The sequence below is a fragment of the Acomys russatus genome, chromosome X (genome assembly GCF_903995435.1).
Source record: "Acomys russatus chromosome X, mAcoRus1.1, whole genome shotgun sequence".
In the NCBI taxonomy this organism is placed as follows: Eukaryota; Metazoa; Chordata; class Mammalia; order Rodentia; family Muridae; genus Acomys; species Acomys russatus.
Window position 1 is genome coordinate 5,633,715 of NC_067169.1, and position 11,672 is coordinate 5,645,386.

The 11,672-nt window shown below is 41.2% G+C and overlaps 1 protein-coding gene across 2 annotated transcripts; it reads left to right on the forward strand.

The window, feature by feature from the left end:
- The first annotated feature begins 3,261 nt into the window (after positions 1-3,261).
- On the forward strand, positions 3,262-6,473 carry Sat1 (spermidine/spermine N1-acetyltransferase 1). 2 transcript variants are annotated; one of them, XM_051141566.1, is made up of 6 exons: positions 3,262-3,529; positions 3,801-3,852; positions 3,969-4,052; positions 5,455-5,556; positions 5,652-5,692; positions 5,945-6,473. In XM_051141566.1, the coding sequence occupies exons 1-6, from the start codon at positions 3,464-3,466 to the stop codon at positions 6,113-6,115; spliced, it is 516 nt and encodes a 171-aa protein (XP_050997523.1). In that variant the 5' UTR covers positions 3,262-3,463; the 3' UTR covers positions 6,116-6,473. The 2 variants fall into 2 exon arrangements, with proteins under 2 accessions (XP_050997523.1, XP_050997524.1); XM_051141567.1 differs by lacking the exons at positions 3,262-3,529; positions 3,801-3,852; positions 3,969-4,052 and adding an exon at positions 4,403-4,518.
- Positions 6,474-11,672: the final 5,199 nt, after the last annotated feature.

Consider the following 11,672-nt stretch of genomic DNA (forward strand, 5'->3'; position numbering starts at 1 on the left):
TTTAACAAAGAGATGATGCATGATAGTGGAGTGCACATCTTTAATGTCAGAAGTAGGTAGGCAGAGGCAGATCTCTGTGAGTTGGAGGCCACCCTGGCCTAAAGAATGAGTTTCAGGACAGCCAAGGATACACAGAGAAATCGTGTCTCAAAAAATGAGAAGGGGGGGGAGGGAGAGAGGGACAGACAGACAGACAGACAGAGATACAGACACAGAGAGAGATAGAGAGACAGACACAGAGATAGACAGACAGAGAAATACTGCCAAGGTCAGTAATTGGCGTGAACATGGACTTGTTCTATGTAGCAATACAGCCTGGCTGTATTCAGTACAGCCATGGCCTGGACTCTTGACCTATACATTCTGCAATAATAAATATGTGTTAAGAAACAGTGTGTGATGACTTTCTACATGGCCACATATAATGAATACAAAAGGGATGGCATAAGACAACCTGTTTTCAAAAACTGACTTCTGGTGGCATGATCTACATGAAATATCATAATAATTTTTGGGGCATTCAACTTTGTGAAACCTGGAAGTGAGACAAAAAACAAAATCACTATTTTGGCTATTCTTCCATCCACTCTCCCCATTTATCCATCTCAGTGATAAGAATTCCCTTTCTTAAAGAAACTGTGATTCATTTACACTATGGAATACTACTCACCTATTAAAAACAAAGAAATCCCGAAATTTGTAGATGAATGGATGGAACTAGAAATGATCATACTGAGTGAGTTAACCCAGAAGCAGAAAGACTCACATGATATATACTCACTATAATTGGGCACTAGCCCAAAAGGTATATCCCATGAAAGTCTTCACTTACCAGCAGATTGGGATAGATGTAAGAACATCCTACTGAGACTCTAGGTAAGATAAATATAGGAGATGGGGAAATAGAAGGACCCAGAGGGTCCTAGAAACCTACAAGAAGAACATCTTGACTGGTGGATCGGGGCCCAGGGGGGTCTGCCCAAACTATTGCCCCTATTCTGATCTAGCCAATGGACAGGACATTCTCCACAGTTATGTGGAGAGTAGGGACTAACTTTGACATGAACTCTGGTGCCCCATATTTGATGGCCTCCCCTTGGTGGAGAGGTCTGATGGCACTCAAAGAAAGAATAAGCAGGCTGCCAAATGAGACTTAAAAGCCTATGACCATATAGTGGGGGAGGAGGTCCCCCTCGGTCTTAGACCTAGGGGAGGGGAATAGGGTGAAAGTGGGAGGGAGGGAGGATTGGAAGGATACAAGTGATGGGATAACAGTTGAGTTGTAATCTGAATAAATTAATAAAAAAGCATTCCCTTTCTCATAGATTCAATTCCATTATGGTAAAGTACAAACAGATCTCTAAAAGTAAACTGTGCACCTTTAGGGCTGGTTGTAACACTTGGTGATCATTTATAATCCCCAAGTACCTCATATAAGATTCAACAAGTTGAAATGTTGACTCATTAACCAAATAAAAATTTGCCAAATGTTAGGTTCAATCACAATTCTGAAACACTAAGTAGCCTAAATAGAAAATGGCTTTAGTTTTCTTTCAACAATTATTCTTGTTATTGAGTAATAGAAGTCTAATGCATTGCTATCAGTAAATATGTAACAAACTCCTGTAAGTGCTCTAGCATTCTAAACAGAAGCAAAAAAGGGAAGGGCCTTGTCCTCCATGTCAGAAAAGACAGCACTGGTAGTAACTCAGATAGAACCGGTGCTATTCTTAAAGCTCTTTGAAAAAAGCAATTCCTAAGCTGGGAACCGTGACTCAGTAATGCACTGAGTCATGGGAGAATGGGAGGGATAACAGAAGATGCTTTCCTGCTTTCATTTCTACATACAGGATATTATTAGTTAACAAAGGCAAAGTCATTACTAAATGTTAGGAATGGCCATGTAGCACCAATCCAACCCCTCACTGTACAGACAGGATGCTGGGGACAATCTGATGCTTTATCTCTCACACCCATACACAAAAAATCCTCTGAGTGACTCTGGAACCCAAGAAAGGCTTTGGAAGCAGGGACCTCAACAGGGTCTGTCCAGGAAAGTCCAAAGTAAATGAGAGGTCATTCCCCAGATACTTGAATGCTTACTTGTTCCAGTGAGTATAATCCAGGAATAGGCAAACCCAAATGTTCCTAAACATTTTGATCTCTGGACATCTAAAACGTAGTGGATCCAAGGAGCTAACCTAGAAAACCTCGAAAAGCCTAGAAAATGCAAAACAGTGGCATACATTCTTGTAATCATTGAAGTAATGATATCATCACACATTCAGTAAGTTTAGAATTACTTCAAAATATAAAGGCAAAGGAAACAAAAGAAACACATGAACTGGAGCAAATAGGGGCTACAGCAGCTTTTAACAGCAAAGGAAAACAGGTCAGCTATCAGTGTGCTGAAAGAAAACGTCCAAACCTCGAAATCTTTAAGCAATGAGCCAAATCATTAAATAACGCCAGGTGACATACATAATAAGCAAAACCTACAACATTTTACAAAGACAAACTTTCATTAAAGGAAATTATATAGTATATGTCTCAGTCAAAATCCACAGGGAAGAACCGAGGTTTAAGAAAGAAATGAAGGGGAAGTAAAAAAAAAAAAAAAAAAAAAGAAAAGAAAACATCATCAGGTGGCAGAGGTCTTTAATCCTAGCACTGAAAGCCAAGGCAGGCAGATGTATATGATCTGTGAATTCTAGGACAGCCTGTTGTACACAGTGAGTTCCAAGTCACAAGACATAGATACTTGTCTCAAAAACAAAACAAAACAAAACAAAAATATGCAAATACATACATTCCTTTAGTCATGAAAATAATGACATCACCACATAACAACGAACTGCCTGTGGAAAATTACAACAAGAGGGGAAAAGGAAAATTATACCTCCGGATCACACTTTGATCACACTCTTATCTTTCTGTCATCCCCTAAAGCCTGGCTTCCTGAGTTTGCTTTTCTCAGTAATGTCGGGGTCACAGAGGCAACCCTCATTTTCTATTTCCAATGGCTACTAGGCAACAATACGCTTCCGGGAAGGGTCCACAAGACACCGCTAGAGGACGCCAGGCTAGAGAACTCAGAAGCGCACCTCGCCCTGACCCGCCCTCTGGGTTTGCGCCCTTAGCGTCACGAGAGAGCCCGGAAGCCCGCAGCGTCCGGAAAAGGAGGCGGCGCTCCTGCGGGCTTGTACCCTTACTGGATATGATCTCTGTCTCACAGTCGCGGAGGAGGAGCTTCTGCGGACTTAAAAGGCACGGTCTCGCCACTGCTAAACTGCGCAGGTTCCCAAAGTCCGCCGGTTTTCTGTTTTATACTGAGGTTCGCCAGGTCATGGTGCCAGCCTGACTGAGAAGAGGACGCTCCCGGGAGACGAATGAGGAACCACCTCCTCCTGCTGTTCAAGTACAGGGGCCTGGTGCGCAAAGGGAAGAAAAGCAAAAGACGAAAATGGCTAAATTTAAGATCCGTCCAGCCACTGCCTCCGACTGCAGTGACATCCTACGACTGATCAAGGTAGGGAGAAGCCCGGGCTCTCCCTACGGCAGAGGGTGGGAGGAGGCTCCGTTTCCCGGAGTCCTCATCTTCAGTTCTGAGAAGTTGCCCAGCCAGTAAATTGCCCTTCTCTCAGCCTGCCAACCCCAGTCTGGGTCAAGCCCAGCAGTTTGGCTTCTGGCAGGACTTTGTCACCACCCAACTCCACTTGCCCCATTTCCACTCCTGTGAGCTGGCCAGGCTGGCTGAACAGGAGTTTCATAGTCCCTTCTTTTATATGTATTGTCCCCAGGAACTGGCTAAATATGAATACATGGAAGATCAAGTAATTTTAACTGAGAAAGGTAACAAAGGCGTGGCGGGCAGGGGGTGGGGTGAGGTGGTGCCGCAGGGAGGACAAGCTATTTGTTTCCTGGCACCTCCAAAGGCCAACACTGTCTCTGCCTCCCCCACCTTACAGATCTCCTAGAGGATGGTTTTGGCGAGCACCCCTTCTACCACTGCCTGGTTGCAGAAGTGCCTAAAGAGCACTGGACCTCTGAAGGTAAGCCTTTCTCCCTGTCCAGAAGCCAGAGAGAACGAGTGTTGTATCAAAACCATAGAGTCTACTGTGCAAAACCCGTGACTACATGGGCAGAAGTTACTGAGAAGCTGTTTGGAAATAAAAGCCAGTGTGCAAATGACTGAGGAAAAAAAATGTATGTACTGTACTTTATAATAGGGTGGGTTAAGAGAGCTGTTTAAGCAAGTATCAGAGTGCTGTGGAAACCCAGAAAAGTTAGGTATAATATCATTTGTTGTAATTCCGTTTCATAAAATGGTTTTTGTTTGACCCTAACCTAACCTTTTTTTGTAATTGTGTTAAATCACATTTTTTCTTTAATTTGTCCCAATCTTCAGGTTACAGTCTCTAGCTTCGCCATGTACATGGCCCTTCTGTGTACATGGATGGGCGGGGAGGTAACTAAAAGATCCTTTACACAATAAAGTAGATGATCATGATAAATGAGGTAAGGTCCTATTATCACACACTTAAAACACGGTAGATCAGAAACTTATATTTGCTTCCTGTCTGTTTGCAAAGAAATAGGAAATGGCTAGAAAGTTTACCTTGCAACCATTGCCTCCATTTGGAACTGAACTGACACCCCTTATGAGGGAGTCAACTTTTAATTATTTTTATTTTTATTTATATATTTATCTTTTTGCTAGCCCTTGTTGACTGGTCAGAAGACAGCTAAAAGGGGAAGTCACTTGGGTGGGTGCTTCAGTTTTCATGTGGTGTCTCTTCCCTATCCTAGAAGATAATCAGAACACAAAAGAAATGAGTTAGGTTTTAGAAGTACATGGGTGTTATGTAACACCTGTTTCCAGTTACTGCTATCTGTCCTGCCTCAAAGACTGGGGGAAGTAAATTGAAAATTTATACATGGGAAGGCAAGTTCTGAAAGTAAACATTGTGCTTTGGGGCCTGGTGTTCTGACCTTAAGGAAGCAAGAGTTGGTAAACTACAAGTATTTCCTCTTCTAAACTGCTTTGTAAACCCAACTCTTGCCAAGCCAACATACCATTATGTCATTAGGATGTGAATAATATGTGTGCTTAAGTCCATGGCACTTTTGCTCTGGCAAGTCATGAAAGTGTTCTCACTTCCTGAGTATGAGTCCAGCAGGCTGCAGACTAGCCAGTCCACCGGTATAGCCTAACTTCAGCTATCTCTAATGTGTGCTTTTCGAAAATACATGTCTGAAACCAGCTAGATTGTTCATCATTGGTCTGGACTGTACTAGCATAAACATGAGGAGGCAGTCCAGTTCCTGGCTACTTGTTTCTGTGATACATGCATGTATAATTTCTTAAAATCTAGGATAGGCTTCTGATTCTGCCAATATAGCATGGATGGGCTGTTTTTCTCTTTTGTGTCTCACGGGATACTCTCATTACAGGACATAGCATTGTTGGTTTCGCCATGTACTATTTTACCTATGACCCATGGATTGGCAAGTTACTGTATCTTGAAGACTTCTTCGTAATGAGTGATTACAGAGGTACGGTTGAGTTAACTGGCGGTAGTTTAAAGAGAAATGAGAGCTCTATGGCCTTAAATTGACTTACTAAATTAAATTGTGTTTCTTTCTTTTAGGCTTTGGTATAGGATCAGAAATTTTGAAGAATCTAAGCCAGGTATGTTCATCAGCATTCTACTGCACAGTCCAGGCTGGGCAGGTATTCACTATGTAGCCCTGGCTGGCCTGAAGCTTGTCTTCACCCGCCTAGTGCTGGGATTATAGTTGTGACCTAACACACCCAGCTGTCCCAGATTTGGGCTTCTGAATTTGGAAGCGTCATTGGGTTATTGTAGTGAATGAATCAAAATTGGGTCTTGGCATGTGGGTGAGATGTCACTGGGCTTATGTTTTCTCTTGCTTGTACTAGGTTGCCATGAAGTGTCGCTGCAGCAGTATGCACTTCTTGGTAGCTGAGTGGAATGAACCGTCTATCAATTTCTACAAAAGAAGAGGTGCTTCGGATTTGTCCAGTGAAGAAGGATGGAGACTCTTCAAGATTGACAAAGAGTACTTGCTAAAAATGGCAGCAGAGGAGTGAGGCGAGCTGGTGTAGATGATGACAACATCCATTATAATTTAGAATAAATTCTCAACTTACTTTGCTTTCTATCTTGTTTGTAGTAAAATAATAGAGTGAGCACTCATTCCAAAGCTTTATTACCAGTGGCGTTGTTGCATGTTTGAAATTCGGTCTGTTTAAAATGGCAGTCATGTATGTGGTTTGGAGGCAGAATTCTTGAACATCTTTCAATGAAAAACAAGTGGTATGATCTTACCATATATGAAAAACAAAACTTCATTCTTGTGAGTCATTTAAATGTGTACAATGTACACACTGGTACTTAGAGTTTCTGTTTTGATTCCTTTTTTTTAAAATAAACTACTCTTTGATTTAATTATTCGGTGTAAGCCTTTTTACTAGTCCCTTCTTACTCATTTTTATTGCAGCCAAAATAATATGCAAAATAAAAATATCCATCCAACAGTTCTCAGGTGCTGATAAACATCAATGTTAGAGGCCGCTTGGTGTTTGCAATACCCTGGGTTTCATGCCTAGCACCACAGAAATAAAAATTAAAATTAAAAAATGGGGGTGGAAGAAAATGAGCTGGGAAGGAAAGAAGGAAACTGAGTGATGCACATAATGAATATGTTCATTAATCTACGAGTAAAATGTGGAGGTGAGTTTATGAAATACTGAAAATCAGGAAAAAAATCTTGTCCCCAATGACCTCTTCCCACACAAAACTTTTTAAAGTAAAACTAAGTGGTTCACTCTGCTAATCAAGGAGGAACAAAAGTTCCTATTTTTACAAGAAGATTGCCACTTTTAAAAAGTTGCAAGCAATATGTTTGTCTTAAGCAAATCAGATGAATTAGTATCCTACATGGAGAGGTGCTGTGTTAATATCATGTCCTTCTACAGTAAAGACACAAGAGGAGCCTGTCAACCAGGGAGACATAGCAGGTACTTTCCTCAGGAACTGAAAAAGGGGAAAGGCAGTTTTCTTAGCTCTGTGACTTTAATTGCTCATTATATTGACCTTTATACCCAAACCCACGAATTTGCATGCTCATAAAAATGACAGTTGTTAGGAATCCCCAAAAACTGGTGTCCAAGATTAGTGTTTCCCCAAAGCACTAATACGATACCTGCAAAACAGTAGGAAATACTTATCTCTTCCAGCAAAACAGATTTGGTTCTGTGTTCCTTTGGCTCTGTTCCTCGTACACAGTTCTAGATTAGAAGGCAGCCAGATAGAGAAGTGTGATGATGCATTTCTTTTAAACTTTGGGGGTTTATTTGTGCCTCAACATGTCATGAAAACATGCACACAAGAGTTAGTTCTCAACTAGGGTCCTACTCAGATGGCTAGTAAGAGAACTACTGGCAAAAGTCAAAGGCTAACTGAACACAAAGAGCCTTGTGCAGGAGGACGCTAGTTTGAAGGTTGTGTTTTGGAAACAGCCTTTTAGAGGAAATCTACATGCTGACTGTGGTTAAATTTATGAATAACTTAACCCAGGGGTTACAATCTAACCTTTGTCTTCACACCTTAAAGACACAGTGGTGCATAAAACAGAAGCAGTTGTGAAGTTTTGGTTTACACATTAGAGGAAAAGGTAAAGTTTAAAAAGAAGTGAAAAAAATTAAAGTAAAAATCTCAAAACTCAGCCCTCACATCAACCCAATTCATATTCAACTCAGTAACAGGGATACTTCTTTCCAAAGAGCTCACAGCCCAACATAGTAATGCACCCCTAGGGAGACTGAGGCAAGGGCTCAAGTTTGAGGCCAGGCTAGTCTACCCAAGGAGACTCCCTCTCAAAAGGAAACAAAAAAATTTCAATCAACAACAATAACAAAAACCACCTGGGCACAGGAACAAATGACAGTAGTCTCAATGGCGTGACAGGCTAAGGAAGGAGAATTTCCTCCCATGAGTTGGAGGCCAACCTGGGCAGCACAGTAAACTCTTTCTCAAAAAAAAAAAAAAAAAAAAAAAAAAAAAAAAAAAAAAAAAAAAAAAAAAGAAAGAAAAAAAGAAAAAGAAAGAAAGAAAAAAGAAAAAGAAATGTAAATTTATGCCAGATACTGGTGGCACACTCCTTTAATCCCAGTACTTGGCAGGCAGAGGCAGGTGGATATCTGAGTTTGAGCCCCCATTCCCACACCTGGCCTACAGAGTTCCAGGACAGCCAAGACTACACAGAGAAACCCTGTCTCTGAAAAACCAACTGCCCAAACCCCAGAAGAAAGAAATTTACATATTTAAGATTTGAAGTCAATATGTAGATTAAAAAAGAAAACAGGTAATAAGAAAACTATCTACAAAGAAACAACAAGCAAAGGTCAATCTAAAAGGAAAAAGTGAGTGTGTGTAAACAATACTCCTGTAAAGGTGATGTTTACACTGTGCCTAGTGCTCATGACTTTACTCCTAGTGCTGGAGAAACTAAGGAATTCTAGGCCAGGATGGGCTGTAATGTGAGACCTTATATTTAAAAGAAAAGGTAAACTTAACATGCGTGTCGTGGTATGCACTTGGAATCCTAGCACTTGGGAGGCCAGGAGGACCAGCAGTTGAAGCGAGTTTGATGTCAGCCTGGGTCACATGAGACCTTATCTCAAAAAAGCAAAGGAAGCAGCTGGAGAGATGGCTCAGGGCTTAAGAACCCTGGCTGCACTAATAGAGAATGAGATTTCAATTCTCAGTACCAATATGGTGGCGCAAATATCTGTACCTCCAGTTCCTTGAGAATATGATGCCATGTTCTGGCCAGCTTGGGCACTGCATTCACATTCACATGGTACACAGACACACAGGCAAGACAAACAAACATAAAAGAAAAATAAACCTTAAAAAAAAAAAAAAAGAGCGGCGAGGCATGGTGGCACACACCTTTAATCCCAGTACTCAGGAGGCAGAGGCAGGCGGTTTGCTGTGAGTTCGAGGCCAGCATGGTCTACAAAGAGAGTTCCAGGACAGCCAAGGATATTACACAGAGAAATCCTGTCTCAAAAAACCAAAAAACCCAAAAAGCCAAAACAAGCACCCCCCCCCCAAAAAAAACCAATATAACAACAACAAAACAAACTAGAATAACAATTGAGGTCTAATGGCTTTCCAGTTATATCAAAATATTTTAGTGATTACATTTTTTGAAATGTTTTATTTGGTACATTTATAATGCCCTGAAAGGTGTACAAAAACTCATGCCTTTTCATAATATTAAAGCAAGAAATAAGCTGGATAGCTCAGTTTCCGAAAAGTCACTCATGATATATTCCACTACTGATCCAATTATAGGATTGACAATGGAGCCATGATTTGTCATTATTTGACCCAGAGCTGAGCCACTAAGGATTGAGAGTAGAGATTTCACAGAACTGCAGAATAAATAATTCAGAAGAAGTCTGTCCTTTGACCCACAAAGCATTTGTTAGACTCACTCTTACCTTTTCCTTTCAACTAGAGTGCAGCAGGACTCAAAAGAGAGAACACTTTATTACTGCTCCTCAAAGAAAGTAGTCTTTGATGAAACTTGCTGTGCCCTGGAAACCAACCACCATCTTTTGCTAGGAATGAACCAGCTTTCTCTCTTAGAGTGGCAGGCCTGGTTTCTCTCTGTCTCTGTCTCTGTCTCTGTCTCTGTCTCTGTCTCTGTCTCTGTCTCTGTCTCTGTCTCTGTCTCTGTCTCTGTCTGTCTCTGTCTCTGTTTCTCTCTCTCTCTCTCTCTCTCTCTCTCTCTCTCTCTCTCTCTCTCTCTCTCTCTCTCTCTCTCTCTCTCTCTCTCTCTCTCTCTCTCTCTCTCTCTCTCTCTCTCTCTCTCTCTTTGAGTCACAGACAACTTTGTTCCCTACAATCTCATTTAGTGTTACTAGTACCATCTTGTTTTCTTTCTCCTTCACTATCTCTTTCTGTGCATTGTCCCCTCAGGCTGACCTTGGGTCTCATTTTCATCTCTTTGTACTTCCAGTCTGGGCATCAAGCAAAGCAGCTCAGACTGACAGTCCACACCTTTATTGACCCCACTTCTATCATGGACACATTCCTGGTTTTTCCTATCAAAGGCTTCCTTAGAATAGTCTTCCCCCAACAACCTATTTCCTATCAGATAGTTTCCTTTTTTATGATTCTCATCTGCCCAAAAAATGTTACCATAACTTAGTTATCAACATAGTAACAGATAAGAGCTAAGGTTCACTAGCTAGGTGTGTGTGTGTGTGTGTGTGTGTGTGTGTGTGTGTGTGTGTGTGTGTGTGTGCATGTGTCTGTTTGTCTGTCTGTCTGTCTGTCTGACTGTTGGTCTGTCTGTCTGTCTGTCGGTCTATATACATATGTGAAGGCAGGGTGCACACAGAGGCCAAAAGGGGCTGTCAAATCTCTTGGGGCTGGAGTTATAGGCAGTTGTGGCCTCAATGTAAGTGCTGTGAACAGAGCCCAGAACCTCTAGAATAGCACCAAGAGCTCTTAACCACTGAGCTACCTCTCCAGGTACTCCCTACACAATCCTGGCTAGCCTTGACCTTGTGATTCTCACTTGTCCCAGTCTCCCGAGTACTGGGATTGCAAGCTTCTTCCCTCATACTCAGTTTAACACTGCATACATTATTATTATTTTATAAAATTCCCACAAATACCTTAGTAGGTGTTGTTATCAGTTCCTTTGTTGTCATTTGAGACACGGTCTCCTTGTCAACTTTCAGGAGTCAGTTCTTACTTTTCACACAATGGATCCCAGGGGTTTAACTCAGGTGACAAGATTTGATAGCTCTTGTGTCACTGGCCCTAATTTACTGATATTTTAATGTGTTTTCCAAAGTCAAGATACGCTGAGACTCAACAATCTGGGTAGTCATCTTTGGCCTGGATCAGTTTAATAATGGAAATGAAATTGTATCAGCTCACCTTCACACTGACCATCTTAGGGCCACAAAGTTAACATGAAGCTGTCTTCAAGGAAAGAACAAGCGAGTCATAACACACTGCATGAAGGAGAACATTCTCAAGTGTTTTAGAAAAGGATGTTTGGGAATGTTTGGACATCCCAATGCTCTAAAGGGCAAGGAACCCACAGAACACCTCTCTCAGCAGTCAGCACTGTGCTCCTTGCTAAACAACAACTTCCTTTCAACAGAATGTCTCTTCTGTCTTTGAGTCAATGTTGTTCTCTTGAATTTTAAGCACTGAGTAGTTTTGTTTATATTTGACATGTACTTGTACATTGGTTTAGGAACTGGAGTTTGGCTGCTTTTTTCAGAGGTCCTGAGTTCAGTATTCATGTCAGATGGTTTACAACCACCTCTGATCCAAATTTGGGGGTTCTGACTCATTCTTCTGCCCTCTTTGCATACATACACACACATAGCACACACACACACACACATACACACACACACACAGACGTACACACAGACACACATACACACACAAATAAATCTTTAAATGCATATTGTTTTATACTTGTATGGAACAGTAAATATAAAATGTTCACATCTAATTGTATGTTTATAGTCACATAATAAAAATCATTCTAATCATTACAATAATTCTAATCACTCCTGGCTTATAAGTATTATAGTTACTTTA